The sequence below is a fragment of the Aquarana catesbeiana genome, linkage group LG08 (genome assembly GCF_042186555.1).
Source record: "Aquarana catesbeiana isolate 2022-GZ linkage group LG08, ASM4218655v1, whole genome shotgun sequence".
Classification (NCBI taxonomy): domain Eukaryota; kingdom Metazoa; phylum Chordata; class Amphibia; order Anura; family Ranidae; genus Aquarana; species Aquarana catesbeiana.
The window spans coordinates 73,339,158-73,352,010 of NC_133331.1; the positions used below are offsets into that span (position 1 = coordinate 73,339,158).

General features: G+C 41.2%; 1 protein-coding gene across 1 annotated transcript in view; it reads right to left on the minus strand.

Moving 5' to 3' along the window:
• The window catches only part of LOC141105841 (transient receptor potential cation channel subfamily V member 6-like), a 76,131-nt gene that overhangs the window by 28,232 nt on the left and 35,046 nt on the right, over positions 1–12,853 (minus strand). The window contains exons 8-9 of the mRNA XM_073595972.1: positions 10,414–10,560; positions 282–494 (exon numbers count right to left, since the gene is read on the minus strand). Of these exons, the coding sequence (XP_073452073.1) occupies positions 282–494; positions 10,414–10,560 (360 nt within the window). The remainder of the gene's footprint in view (positions 1–281; positions 495–10,413; positions 10,561–12,853) is intronic.

Consider the following 12,853-nt stretch of genomic DNA (forward strand, 5'->3'; position numbering starts at 1 on the left):
ATAGATAGATAGATAGATAGATAGATAGATCTATATAGATCTATATATAGATCTACATAGATCTATCTATCTATATATATATACAGTATATATATATATATATATATATATATATATATATATATATATATATATATATATATATATATATATATATATATAATTTTTTTTTTTTTTTTTTTTTTTTCTGACCATAATGAATAAATAGTGAAAAACTATGCAAAGCTCCAATACAACCTCTTTAAACCTAGCCAAAATCTTTACATATTGGTAAGTTCTACCTGGAGATCCAACTGCTCCATAATGGTGATGTCTCGAGGGTTGGTTGAGAGGTTCCTCAGAGGCTGGAGGGGTCGGTTAGCACAGCACAAAGACACGCAAATCATGTACAGCACATAGACGGCTGCCAGGGACCAAAAATATGGCCGTCCAAACCTCTGCCATTTCTCGCTCAGCAGCTCTTTCATGGGGGAAATATCCACAATTCGCCGTGCCTGTAGGAAATATTTTGGATTACCAGTCTTAAAAGGCACTATGACACACAATATTAAAAATATACATTTATTTACATAAAGTTCACTTTACTCCGTTAGCATGGCCATTTCAATGAATTGTGCTTTTTTTTATTAATCTTTATACCATTTTGATAAATATTTACACTTACTAGAACATTTATAATACAGTTATATATTAGCCCCACCCAACATTGTCACCTTTTGTTTCCCTGCAACATAAGCTCACCTCAGGGCTGTTGTAAAACAGTAATTGTGATCAAGGCTATATGCTGAAATGCGTTAGCCCCCTTTAACTGACTATTATGTAGCAATTAAGATCTTCTAATAGACTCTGGAGTTGTCAGCTATATTTGTTTTGGAAAACAGTAATTTCACCTTGTAGGATGCGATTAGGTCATTTAGGTACATGTGGAGATGGTTACACCAAGGATGAGCTACGTTCTTCTTATTCTTCTACACTCTTTATATGCAGCTCACTTAAAGTGAACTTGGCCATCCCTGGCCTTAATACTTTGAGTCACAGATCGCAGATCATGCGAAGACCCAATGCCATTCATTGCAAATGGTGCCCCAAGCACCTGGTTCTTAAACCAGTTCCAGTTGGTTCAAGGGCCTGCTGTAATTAGATTGTGGCAATCGAAGGTCTGAAACCTCTGTTCTATCAATCTGAATCCACACCTCCTGGCCTATGGTCCACATCAGGAAACACACCACCACTTGATGATGAAGAGCCCCTCAGATTCCAGTAGTTACAAGCCTGGTCTATCGCGGGTCGTGCCTGGACCCAGAAATCAACATTGCAGGATACATGGCACATGGTCACACAGCAGAACTTGCCTCACCACTGGCAGGTGGTCAGCCAACTTTTACCAGGCCTCCACCAGTTTCCCCACCAAGCTGGTCTCTGTCTTTGCTCCCCAGATTGGATTATCCCCTGTCCCATAGGATTAAAGAGACTAGTTCAACTCCTTTTTTTCTCCTATTACTATAGGAGTAAAGTTGTTTAGTAAAGTCCATAGACAAACATTGTTCAATCTTGCATGGTTGGCCAAATTCAGGTTTCTTGCCTACCAATGGGGGTTTGTTTTGTAATAACCTCCTAGTGGTGTCCACTTGGGAAAGAAGAAATGGCATTCCCATAAAGGGAAAAACCTCATAATGGGAACTTTTTACCTTTTACATATTATTTGCTGAGGCCCCAAATCTCATCTCCCAAAAAATTCTTCAAAAATATTAATAGTAAAAAGGTCAGGTCTGAGCATGTAGGCCCTTTACAAAATAATCTAGAGTGGGTGACTGGAGACAAAGAGAAAGCAAATTTAATAAATAAATTCTTCAGTTCTGTGTATACAAAGGAGCATGGGAGAGCTCAAGTCCATTAGGGGATGGTATGTACACAGCCCCAAATGATCCACAATGGCTAAAAAGTGATATGGTCTAGAAATATTTAGACAGAATAAAGGTGGATAAAGCACCTGGACCAGATGGTATCCACCCACGGATCCCAAAAGAATTGAGCTCTGCCATTTCAAAACCATTGTATCTAATTTTTAGGCACTCATTGATGACAGGAATAGTACCACTGGATTGGCATAGGGCCAATGTGGTGCCCATATTTAAAAAGGGAAAAAAGTCTTTACCAAGTAACTATAGACCTGTTAGTTTAACTTCTATAGTTGGGAAGATACTGGAGAGTTTAATAAAAGACCACATAGATGAGTTCTTGCTGGAAAAAAATATTTTAAGCAACAGACAGACAGAAGTTGTCAAACAAATATAATTTCTTTTTATGAAGAGGTAAGTGAAACCTTGGACAGAGGGTTGGCTGTGGACGTGTTATACTTGAATTTTGCAAAAGAGTTCGATACAGTTCCCCACACACGGCTAATGTGTAAGGTAAAGTCTACAGGCTTGGAAATATCAGTTTGTAAATGGATAGAAAACTGGCTAAAAGACCGAATTCAGAATAGTGGTTAATGATTCTTACGCTGAATGGCCAAAGGTTATCAGTGGTGTACCCCAAGGTTCATTGTTGGGACCCCTACTTTTTTTAATACCTTTATAAATTATATAGGGTCTGGGATTAAAAGTAACATTTCTGTCTTTGCGGATGACACCAAGCTATGCAGTGGAATAACGTTCTTACAGGATGTCTCCAATTTACAAGCTGACCTCAGTGCAAAGTCTAATTGGGCGACTATGTAGCAGATGAGGTTTAATCTTGATAAATGTAAAGTTATGCACTTGGGGGCTAAGGATATGCATGCATCATACATACCAGGGGGAGTACAACTGGGGGGATCTGTAGTGGAGAAGGATCTGGGGGTTTGGTAGATCATAAGATCAAGCTGCAGTTTCCAAGCAAAGTCCTTTCTTGTATTAAGAGAGGTATGGACTCCAGAGAGAGTGAGATATCATTTGCCCCTGTACAAATCATTAGTAAGACCTCATCTGAAATATGCAGTTCAGTTTTGGGCACCAAGGATATCAGGGAACTGGAGAAAGTGCAGAGAAGGGCAACCAAACTAATAAGAGACATGAAGAAGCTCAGCTATGAGGAAAGATTAGAGGAACTGAATTTATTCTCTCTTGAGAAGAGGAGATTAAGAAGGGATATGATCAACATGTATATATACATAAGGGGTCCATATAGTGAACTTGGTGTTGAGTTATTCACTTTACGGTCAACACAGAGGACAAGGGGGCACTCTTTACTCCTAGAGGAAAAGAGATTTCATCTCCAAATACGGAAAGGTTTCTACAAAGTAAGAGCTGTGAAAATGTGGAATAGAGCAATAGACTCCCTCCAGAGGTGGTTCTGGCCAGTAGATTGCTTTAAGAAAGGCCTGGATTCTTTCCTAAATGTACATAATATAATTGGGTACTGACATTTATAGGTAAAGTTGATCCAGGGAAAATCCGATTGCCTGGGGTCAGGAAGGATTTCTTTCCCCTGCTGTAGCAAATTGGATCATGCTTTGCTGGGGTTTTTCGCTTTCCTCTGGATCAACTGTGGGTATAGGATTGGGTATATGGGATTGTATGATATTATTATTTATTTATTTATTTTTATGGTTAAACTAGATGGACTTGTGTCTTTTTTCAGCCTGACTAACTATGTAACAAAGGCTCAAATCAGACTTCCTCATCTCCTTCAAAACTACTCATGACTCCCCTCTACTCAGCTCTGCTCTGACACTGTAAGCACTAATCAAACGCAAGCTACGCCCGTTCCTTTCTACCTAGGTGGAGACCCTTTGTCTCGCTACATGCCATGCTGCGATGGCTATGCAAACAAAAAGCAGCACCTTAGTGCCATATACACAGCATTGCCAAAAAACATTCATTGGTGTTTTTTGGTTGGCTGTGGAATGGGCATACCCAGTGAATGGCCTGGCTTAATGCAATGGATGGTAACACACTGCCACAAACCCAGCAGGTGTATATTTAGCAACTTCACCCTATTGACATATTTTCTTCAGCCAAACTTCTCTCCTAGTTTAGAGTTTAAAGGGTCAGAACCCCTGCCAAGTTTGTTGGGTTTTTTTTACTGCTGCCTGTGTTTTTGCTGGGGATATTTATCCTCTTTATTTGCCTTGGTGTCCATGGCATATGGTTGTCACCAGAACAGTAGTAAGTGGGACAGCTGTGAAAAATGGGGGGGGGATTTCCCTCACACTGGGTGCAGACTGCAATAAAAAAAAACATTTAAAGCAAGTTCCAGCTGCAACAAATTTTTTTTTTATAAAAGTCATCAGCTACAAACACTGCAGATGCTGACTTTTAACAAGAACACTTACCTGTCCAGGGAGCCTGCGATGTTCCCCCCCCCCGTGAGGCCGATTCGTCAATCAGGTCAGGTGCAGGTGCCGCCATACCAACTAATGGAAACCGGCAGTGGAGCCTGCAGGCTTCACTGCCGGTTTCCTACTGCGCATGTGCTAGTCGCGCGACGCTTCCTGAATGGCCCCGTCATCTTCTGGGACACACTAAGGTCCCAGAAGGCAGCTGGGGAGAAGAGGACGTGACGCAAAAAATATCCAAAATGGAGTGGTGGAGGGGTGGTCATTCCATTAGGATAAAGTTGTAAAAATTGGTGGAACGTCACTTTAAGCATTCCATTGTAGATTATAAATATTATCATTCTTTATACATTCATATTCTTTTACAATATTATATTACATACATTTCTTTTGCTTTTGTTATCATATACTCTAATCTATATATTATGAGGGCAGGGACTGATGTGAATGTACAATATATATGTAAAGTTCTGCGTAAATTGATGGTGCTATATAAATACCTATAATAAATAAAATAGCATTATACAACATACTACATACATTATATTATAATTATTTTTCATACTTTTATTTTACATATTTTTTACATTATTATTTATTTGTTATATATACTGTATATAATTTATTATTATTTACATGATTTACATGATGCCTAAAATTCACAAGACCCCCCTAACCCACCAGGACGACCCATTGTGACTTGTATGGAGAGCGTCACTAGTGGCTTCTCGATGTATGTGGATCGGTTCTTGCAGCCTTTGGCACAGGACCTTCCATTGTACTTAAGAGATGGCACACACCTATTAGAGATGCTCTCTTTCTACAGGTGGGAACCCACACATTTGTGAGTGTCCCTAGATGTCACCTCCTTTTTACCTTTATGCATCGATCCCCCATGAGGTAGGCCTCATGGCAGTCGAGCATTTCCACTCTGCAGACCCGCTCATCAATCCAAGGCACGCCCATTTTATACTGGAAGCTACGCAATTCTGCTTAAACCACAATTACTTTGAATTTGAGGACAATTATTATTTACAAACCCAAGGCACAGCTATGGGGGCACATTTTGCCCCCAGCTATGCAAATCTTCCCATGGGGTATTAGGAACTGCAGTACATCTCACAAAACAACCCTTTCTCAGCCAACATTATTTTTTATGGACGCTATATCGATGACTTAGTCATCATATGGGATGGCACCATAGACAGCTTGATACAATTTGTATCACATTGTAACCACAACAACCTGGGGTAAGCTTTCACCCATGTGGTTGATCCTGACAGACTGGCCTTTCTGGAGTTGGAACTATACCACAGTGACTCACGTATAGAGGCCACTAACTATATAAAACCCACTGCTGGGAATTCATTCGACCATTACCAAAGTTGTCATCACCTTAGGTGGATTAATAATATCCCCAGGAGCCAGTTTAATAGAGTCCGCCATAACTGTACTCAGGATGAGGACTACCAACCTCATGGTCAACTCCTTACCCACAAATTCCTGGATAAAGGATACCCCCCAATCCTTGTGGAAGATGCCTTCAAACAGTACAAAACTAAGCCTGCGTCCAAGTCCACTACATCAGATGAACCCCAACCAGTACGGTTTACTACACAATTTCATGACTGCTACAGAAAAATGGAAAATATTCTTACTAAACATTGGCCAATTTTGTTGGAAGACCCCCTCTTGGGTTCTTCTATCACGCAGAAACCCAAAGTCTCTTACCGCAGGGCCAAAAACATTAAAAGCCAATTGGCACCAAGTAAAATTCATAAGTCCCAGTCCATCCCCACTATACACACTCCCCTTATACCACTGATAGGCATGTTTCAATGCCGGAAAAATCTATGCCTTATGTGTAAATTCGTTCATCATTGGCAAAAAACATACAAACACAACAAAAGGAAAGACATATGCCATTAAAGAGTTCCATAATTGCTCTAGTGAGTATGTCATATACTGCCTGACATGTCCTTGTGGTCTCCTGTATGTAGGGAGGACCATCCGTCCCTTACACCAATGATTTGGTAAACGTAAACACGGGTGATTTGTAGAGCAGGGTTGCGATAAACATAGTGTTCCCAGACACTTTCTTACGGAACACAAAAAATTCACTGTGGGTCTACAGGTTTGGGTGATTGAGGCCATCTCCAGAGATCTTCCTGCTTCAGAGCATTTTAAACAGTTATGTCAGCAGGAGACCTTCTGGATATATTCTTTGAAGGCAGACGCGCTGACGTCATCGTTTCTATCCCACTGGGAACGGGTGTATGCAGGCTGGCCGGCTGTTCTATGATACATGCTTTTAATCGTACTTTCCCATGTAAGTGCAATCATCTGTCATTTTGATAAACTATTTATACGAATTTACACTATGGAGAATGTGTCTCTCATTTCCCTGGGTTCCTCTTGCTGACCTTCGATTTCTTTGGACGGAGAGTTCCGGTGTCCTTCCCCTGTGATAAAACTGATGGTGGTGTCCCTGCTGAGTGGATTCTAATATAAGCTGGGTTAAAGCGTGCATCGTTATAGGTGGTGGATTTTTTCACTGGGTGTTTGCTGATCAATTTTTCAATCACCATTTGCGGATTCATTTATTTCAAGGACTTTTATATTGGAGTCACCATTATTCACTTATTTATTTACTGTTTATTTTTATTTGTATTTATTTTAAGTCACGTATGATTTTCGAGTATCACTATCTGGGTTGGAATACATATTGTGTTTTTTCAATTTGTTACACTTTGTGAGATTATTTCAATAATTTTTCTAAAATGTGGTTTCTCCACAATCCTTAATTTATTTGTTAGCGCGGTTCTGTTGATTATTCTAATTTATGTAATTTTTGTACCTACATATTAGAACTGCAGCTTGGGGTATTGGGAGCGCAGTAATTTTGTATTTTTTGGCTAATATTCTTTGAACACTCCTTTGCCAGGGGGGCTAAATGAAGAGATAGAAATACATACTCTGTTATAACATATGCATGTAGAAACTAGCCTCTTTAACATTATTTCATTTTTTACAGTGGACCTGCACGGTCACCATCTCCAATTTGGCTATCGTTGGGTTCTTAATCTGCGGTTGGGGGTGGTGGGATCGTAAGTAACCATCTCACACATGCATATTGGTGGTATATTGGTGTGTATCTGCATATATGTGGTCATGCAGTATACACACATATTAGTGTATCTCTCCCATATATATATATATATATATATATATATATATATATACTTATTCTGTTCAACATTTTTTATACATACATTTTTTAATATATATTTCTAATATATATTTTTTTATATACATTTCTTTTTAAGACATATTACTTTTTTAAGGACGAGTGTGACCTGTCTCAGCCTTTGTTCTAACAATGACATGCCTCCATCCTTAGTTGTTTGAAAGAAAAGGATAGGAATTGGAATTGGGACTTTAGATGAGGCATGTCAAAGGGTACATATCTAATTATTTAGTGTAAAAATAGATTGAATTTAATTTAATGCAATGTCACAATCCCCTAAGGGTGGTCCATGATATTAAATATACATCAATAATTAATGATATATACTGAATAGTGTAATCATAAAGTATTTACATAATAATATTCATATAAAAGTATTTAATATAATTCATCAATGGACATGGTTGATACAGTCATTGCAAAATAAATCAAACAATAAACATGATTGATACAGTTAATACAGGGGTCAATAAATGAGAATACATAATTTAGGCACCCTTTAGTTGGAAACTCAACGCGTTTCATGGCTTGTAACCAATCATCAGGAGTCAGATGCACGTATATACTAACAAATTGGAGTAATAAAACAATATATGAAGGGGGAAATGAAAAGGAACAGCCAGTTTCAATGATACATACAAAAAACCCACAAGCTAATCACAACTCCTAAATGGAATTTAACGGTGGCCTGGATTAAGTAGTCTCACCTGGAATTGAGGCAGAGAACACCCCTAAAAAACTTAAATAAGAACCAGGGGAGAGCAACAGCCAGGAAACAAGCCGGACCACTTCAACACATTACCAGACTGTGATGGTAGGCATGCTTGGACATGCACCCAGTTCTAAAAGAAGACATAAATAATTGAATAGAATTGTGAAAAGGGATGTGTAAAATATGTGATGAGTGATACTGGTGTAACTGATGGGTAATGCATCTATGTATTTCCACCAAAAAGGTGAGTGTGTAGTAATATAAGACATCTTAATGAGACCAAGTGTATATGCACTGACCTAAAAGTGTATGTGTACAAATCAAATAAAAATTGAATAAAATTAATAGACAAGGTTTGTGCACGCCAACGTCATGTGTTGAGGCAGCATAGGGTAAGCGAGGGGACCTCACATCTGCAATGCACTGATCCCAGTGAGTGCCCGCCCGCCCGCCTACTGCTGCAGTGTAAGATGGAAAAGACACACGTACCTGCACCATGGCGTCGATTGGCACTGTGCGCGGGACGTGTGAACATGACGCTTATGCTCTCAGGTCATGTCCCGCCCCCATCGCGTTACAGAGATGGGCCGAGGGAGGAGAACTGGGTGCATCGCAACCCCAGAACTGAGACCAGAAAGCCCAGCCCCACCACCCATATGTTGGACTAACTAGGAGATGGACAATAGGGATACCACCAAAGGATCGCATAGGTCTCTATGGGCATGCATTTGTGGCAAAGGCGAGGAGGAAAAATGTGACACCGTGGCAAAAATGGGCGTAGTTTAAACAAAATATTGGGGTGTGGCTTAAAGGGGGTGTGGTTAGAGTCCGAGATGAAAGAGGGATGGAGGGAGAAGGAAGAGAGGGATTGAGGGAGAAAGAAAGGGAGAAAGAGAGGGAGAGAGAAAGAAAGATAGGGAGGGAAGGAGAGAGAGGAGGAAGGAGAGGAGGAAGGAAAGAAGGAGAGAAAGAAAAAGAAAGAAGGAAAGAAGACAAGAAAGAAAGGGAGGGGGGCCAAATCGTGACGGCTGGCAACTATGCAGTGTACGGAGGTCAGCAGGTTGCAGGGAAGTGTACGGAGGTCCGCAGGTTGTAGGGCAGTGTACAGAAGTCAGCAGGTTGCAGGGCAGTGTACGGAGGTCAGCAGGTTGCAGGGCAGTCCATGGAGGTCAGCAGGTTGCAGGGCAGTCCATGGAGGTCAGCAGGTTGCAGGGCAGTGCATGGAGGTCAGCAGGTTGCAGGGCAGTGCATTTAGGTCAGCAGGTTGCAGAGCAGTGTACAGAGGTCAGCAGGTTGCAGAGCAGTGTACAGAGGTCAGCAGGCTGCAGGGCAGTGTACCTGCAACCTTCTACCGCTCCCAGCAGCTCCTACCCTGCGGCTTCCCCAACAGGCAGGCAACATGGCATAGGGCAGGATCAGAGCAGCAGTGACGCTCACGCCCCCACCCACTCCTTCCTCGCTGGAGAAGCACAGTAGCTCGCTGCCTGTCTCCCTGAGTCCCATGGTGGTGTTCTGACAGCAGCTTGTTGCGTGTGCCCAGATGATCCCAAATTTACTTTACTCAACCCTATTGTGACTTTTTCAACTGTCCAACTATAGGTACACTATTCCAATCCAAAGGCATTACCTTCTGGAGGGCCAGATACCCAATTTACCTCTTGCATTCTTTATTAAGGTGGTGGTGTCATGGCTTGGATGTTGCAACGGTGACAGACGTTCACTGTTTTTTTTTTTTTTTAATATTTATGAAGAGGATCTTAATTTGCACATTGATTTCTCACATTGTTTTTTTCTTTTTTTTTTTGCACTTGGACTTACTTTTGTGTAGTGATCTCCTAATAGGGAAAATTGCATGGACACTTTCAACATTTCTATGAGTTCAACTGATTTTTCGTAGCGCGGCTCTTATGATAGTTAATCTTATAAATGTAGTTTTCATCTTTTTACGAATTAAATATAGCAAGAAGAGCTATGTTTCGGAATGCGGATTACATTTAATTTCGACTGACAGTGGAGACAGGCTATGGTAGCCAGCACCTGGGTGATCCATGTGGGTTCTTGCCCGTTTTATCCACAACTACTAAAAAAGTTCTATTGGTCCCTTTCATTGTGATACCCATTGGAATCAATATGTACCTCTGCCTTCTTAGATGTCACCAGCAGGTGAAGAACTGAACACGAGGACCCCCAGGAGTCGATCTCAGTGAGGTCGTAGAGCGTGTAAGTCTTTGGGCCCAACGTTTTAACAGTTCGGACTCTTTTTTTTAAAAGATGCTGAAAGATCTAGAGAAAAGCAGATAAACAGAGTCTTATTTATTTATTTTAAATGCATTCAACAAGAAATGCCTAAGATTTGAAAACGTATTTGGTAATTACTTAACTTCAGAACAGTTAGTCTAGTGCAGTGGTCTCCAAACTGTGGCCCAGGGGCCAGATGCGGCCCCCTGCTTGTCTTTGTACTGCCCTTGGGGCACTATTCCTCCCCCTTATACAAGACACTATTCTGCCAACTGACATCAACAATGGGGCACCATTTCTCCCACTGACAGCAACAATGGCGTACTAATACTCCCACTGATACCAACAATGGGGCACTATTCCTCCCACTAATACCAACAATGGGGCACTATTTCTCCCAATGATACCAATGATGGGGCACTATTCCTCCCACTGACACCAATGATGGGGCACTATTCCTAAAGTAAAGCTGTTAGGCATTCTTAAATATTTAAACATACTGCCGAAAAGCAGCCACCACCAAATGCCGGTTATTGCATTTTGTTAGACAGAAAGCCTTCATCTGTGCAAAGTAGTAGTAGTAGTAGTAGAAAGTAGTTTAATTTTATTTTTAGGGAAGTGGCTTCCCTGAATTCAGGGCTAAGCCCCATTAACCGCCATCCCCTATCTTTCCAGTGGGAGTTCCTTTGTGGGTCATAAATTCTCTTATTAGAGATAGGACTGGCATTTGATGGAGTCCAATAGAGCTTTTTTTCTGCAGTCAAGGAAGACAAGCCCTTAAGTTGGCCATAACTTGAAAGATTTTTTTTTTGTCAGTCTGCTAACAGCCTGGATGGAGGAACTTCCCTGATTGGCTGTTGTAACCGAGTATCTGATTGGATGCAGCCACTGTTTGGCCAATCCTTCAATCAAAGGATGTCAGGCAGGAGGGTGCTGATAAGGCCACCTACCTTCACCAGGAACCGAATGAGATTCACAGTGTATGACCAGCTTAAAAGAGAAGCTTTTTTGTTTGTTATTTTTTCAAAATCATACTTACCTAGGTGGATTTAGTATTGGTCCAATGCTGCATCTGTCCCACACTGGCTATAAGGCTGAGAACCAAGCTCTGCTGCCCCAACAGGGCATAGAATTTATATAGATTGTTTTCTTAACTATTTTCTATGGACGTTTTATATTTAGTTCACATGCTGCCATCTAGTGACCTTTTGTGGTAATGCACTTGTTTTCTTATGTTTTTTTTCCCTTATGTTATGACATACTTCCTTTGTATGTAATGCTCCACCCTTCTTCCTGTGATGTGGATGGAATCGGTATTTGGTGAGTTCAAGCTATCTGATGAGGATTGTCCTCAGTGATTATATCATATACAGGCCAGGCATAGAGCTCTCACAAGGGATAAATCGCTTCACAACAATCGGAGTCAGAATACAAGCGATCAACTGGCTGTAAGTCACCGACTCTCTGCTCTGCCCTCCTGCACTCACTGGAGTGCTGGGCTGTGGAGGGGCTGGTTTAGGCTCTCAGCGGTTCGTTGAGAGGCTGAGCCAGGTGCCGATCCAGGCATGTGGGCGTTCCACGACTTTATTGTTGCGATCTTGCACGAGCCTGGACCAGCTCTGTGACATTAGCCGACAGCAGGCTTCTGCCCGCTGTCTGCTGAAAACGAGTCACAGGCGTGCAGGACAAACTACACTCCTGTGATCCACAGGGGAAGTACAGCTAAACTAGCTTTGGTTGTACTTCTCCTTTAAATAACTACCAGTTTCAATGAGATACAAATAGAGAGGGTTTTCAACAAACTAAGGCATGACTATAGACATGGGGGGGCCATGCAACTGCTCTGGGGCCCAATACATTCAATTCACATATAGTTGGTGAACCCGTGTATCATTGCTTTGAAAGCTGTTATTCTGTATCAAGAGAGAAATTTCCATTAAGACGGAGATAATAGGGACAAGGGGGCCCTTAAAGTTTTTTTATTTAGGGCCCCATCTCACACAGCTATGACTAATACCCATGTAAGATGGGGCCCAATAGAACTGGCCGTGCTAACAAGGGGAACAGAAGACATATTGGGGTGTTTGCTTTTAGGAGGGACTTAAAAAGTATGAAATGCTTGACTGTGGATCTTAGATACCCATAAATTTGCATGCGCAGGACTGTACATTTTCTGCCTGTGTCTGCAGCCAGCACCCTTGCTGAACAATTGCTGAGATGAAATCAATTACCGGTACGTAAAAAAAGCACCTATTAGATACATTATGTTCCATGACTCATTATGGATCTCAGATGCCCATAGACTCACACTAATATAAGACCTAACCAAGCACAGTCA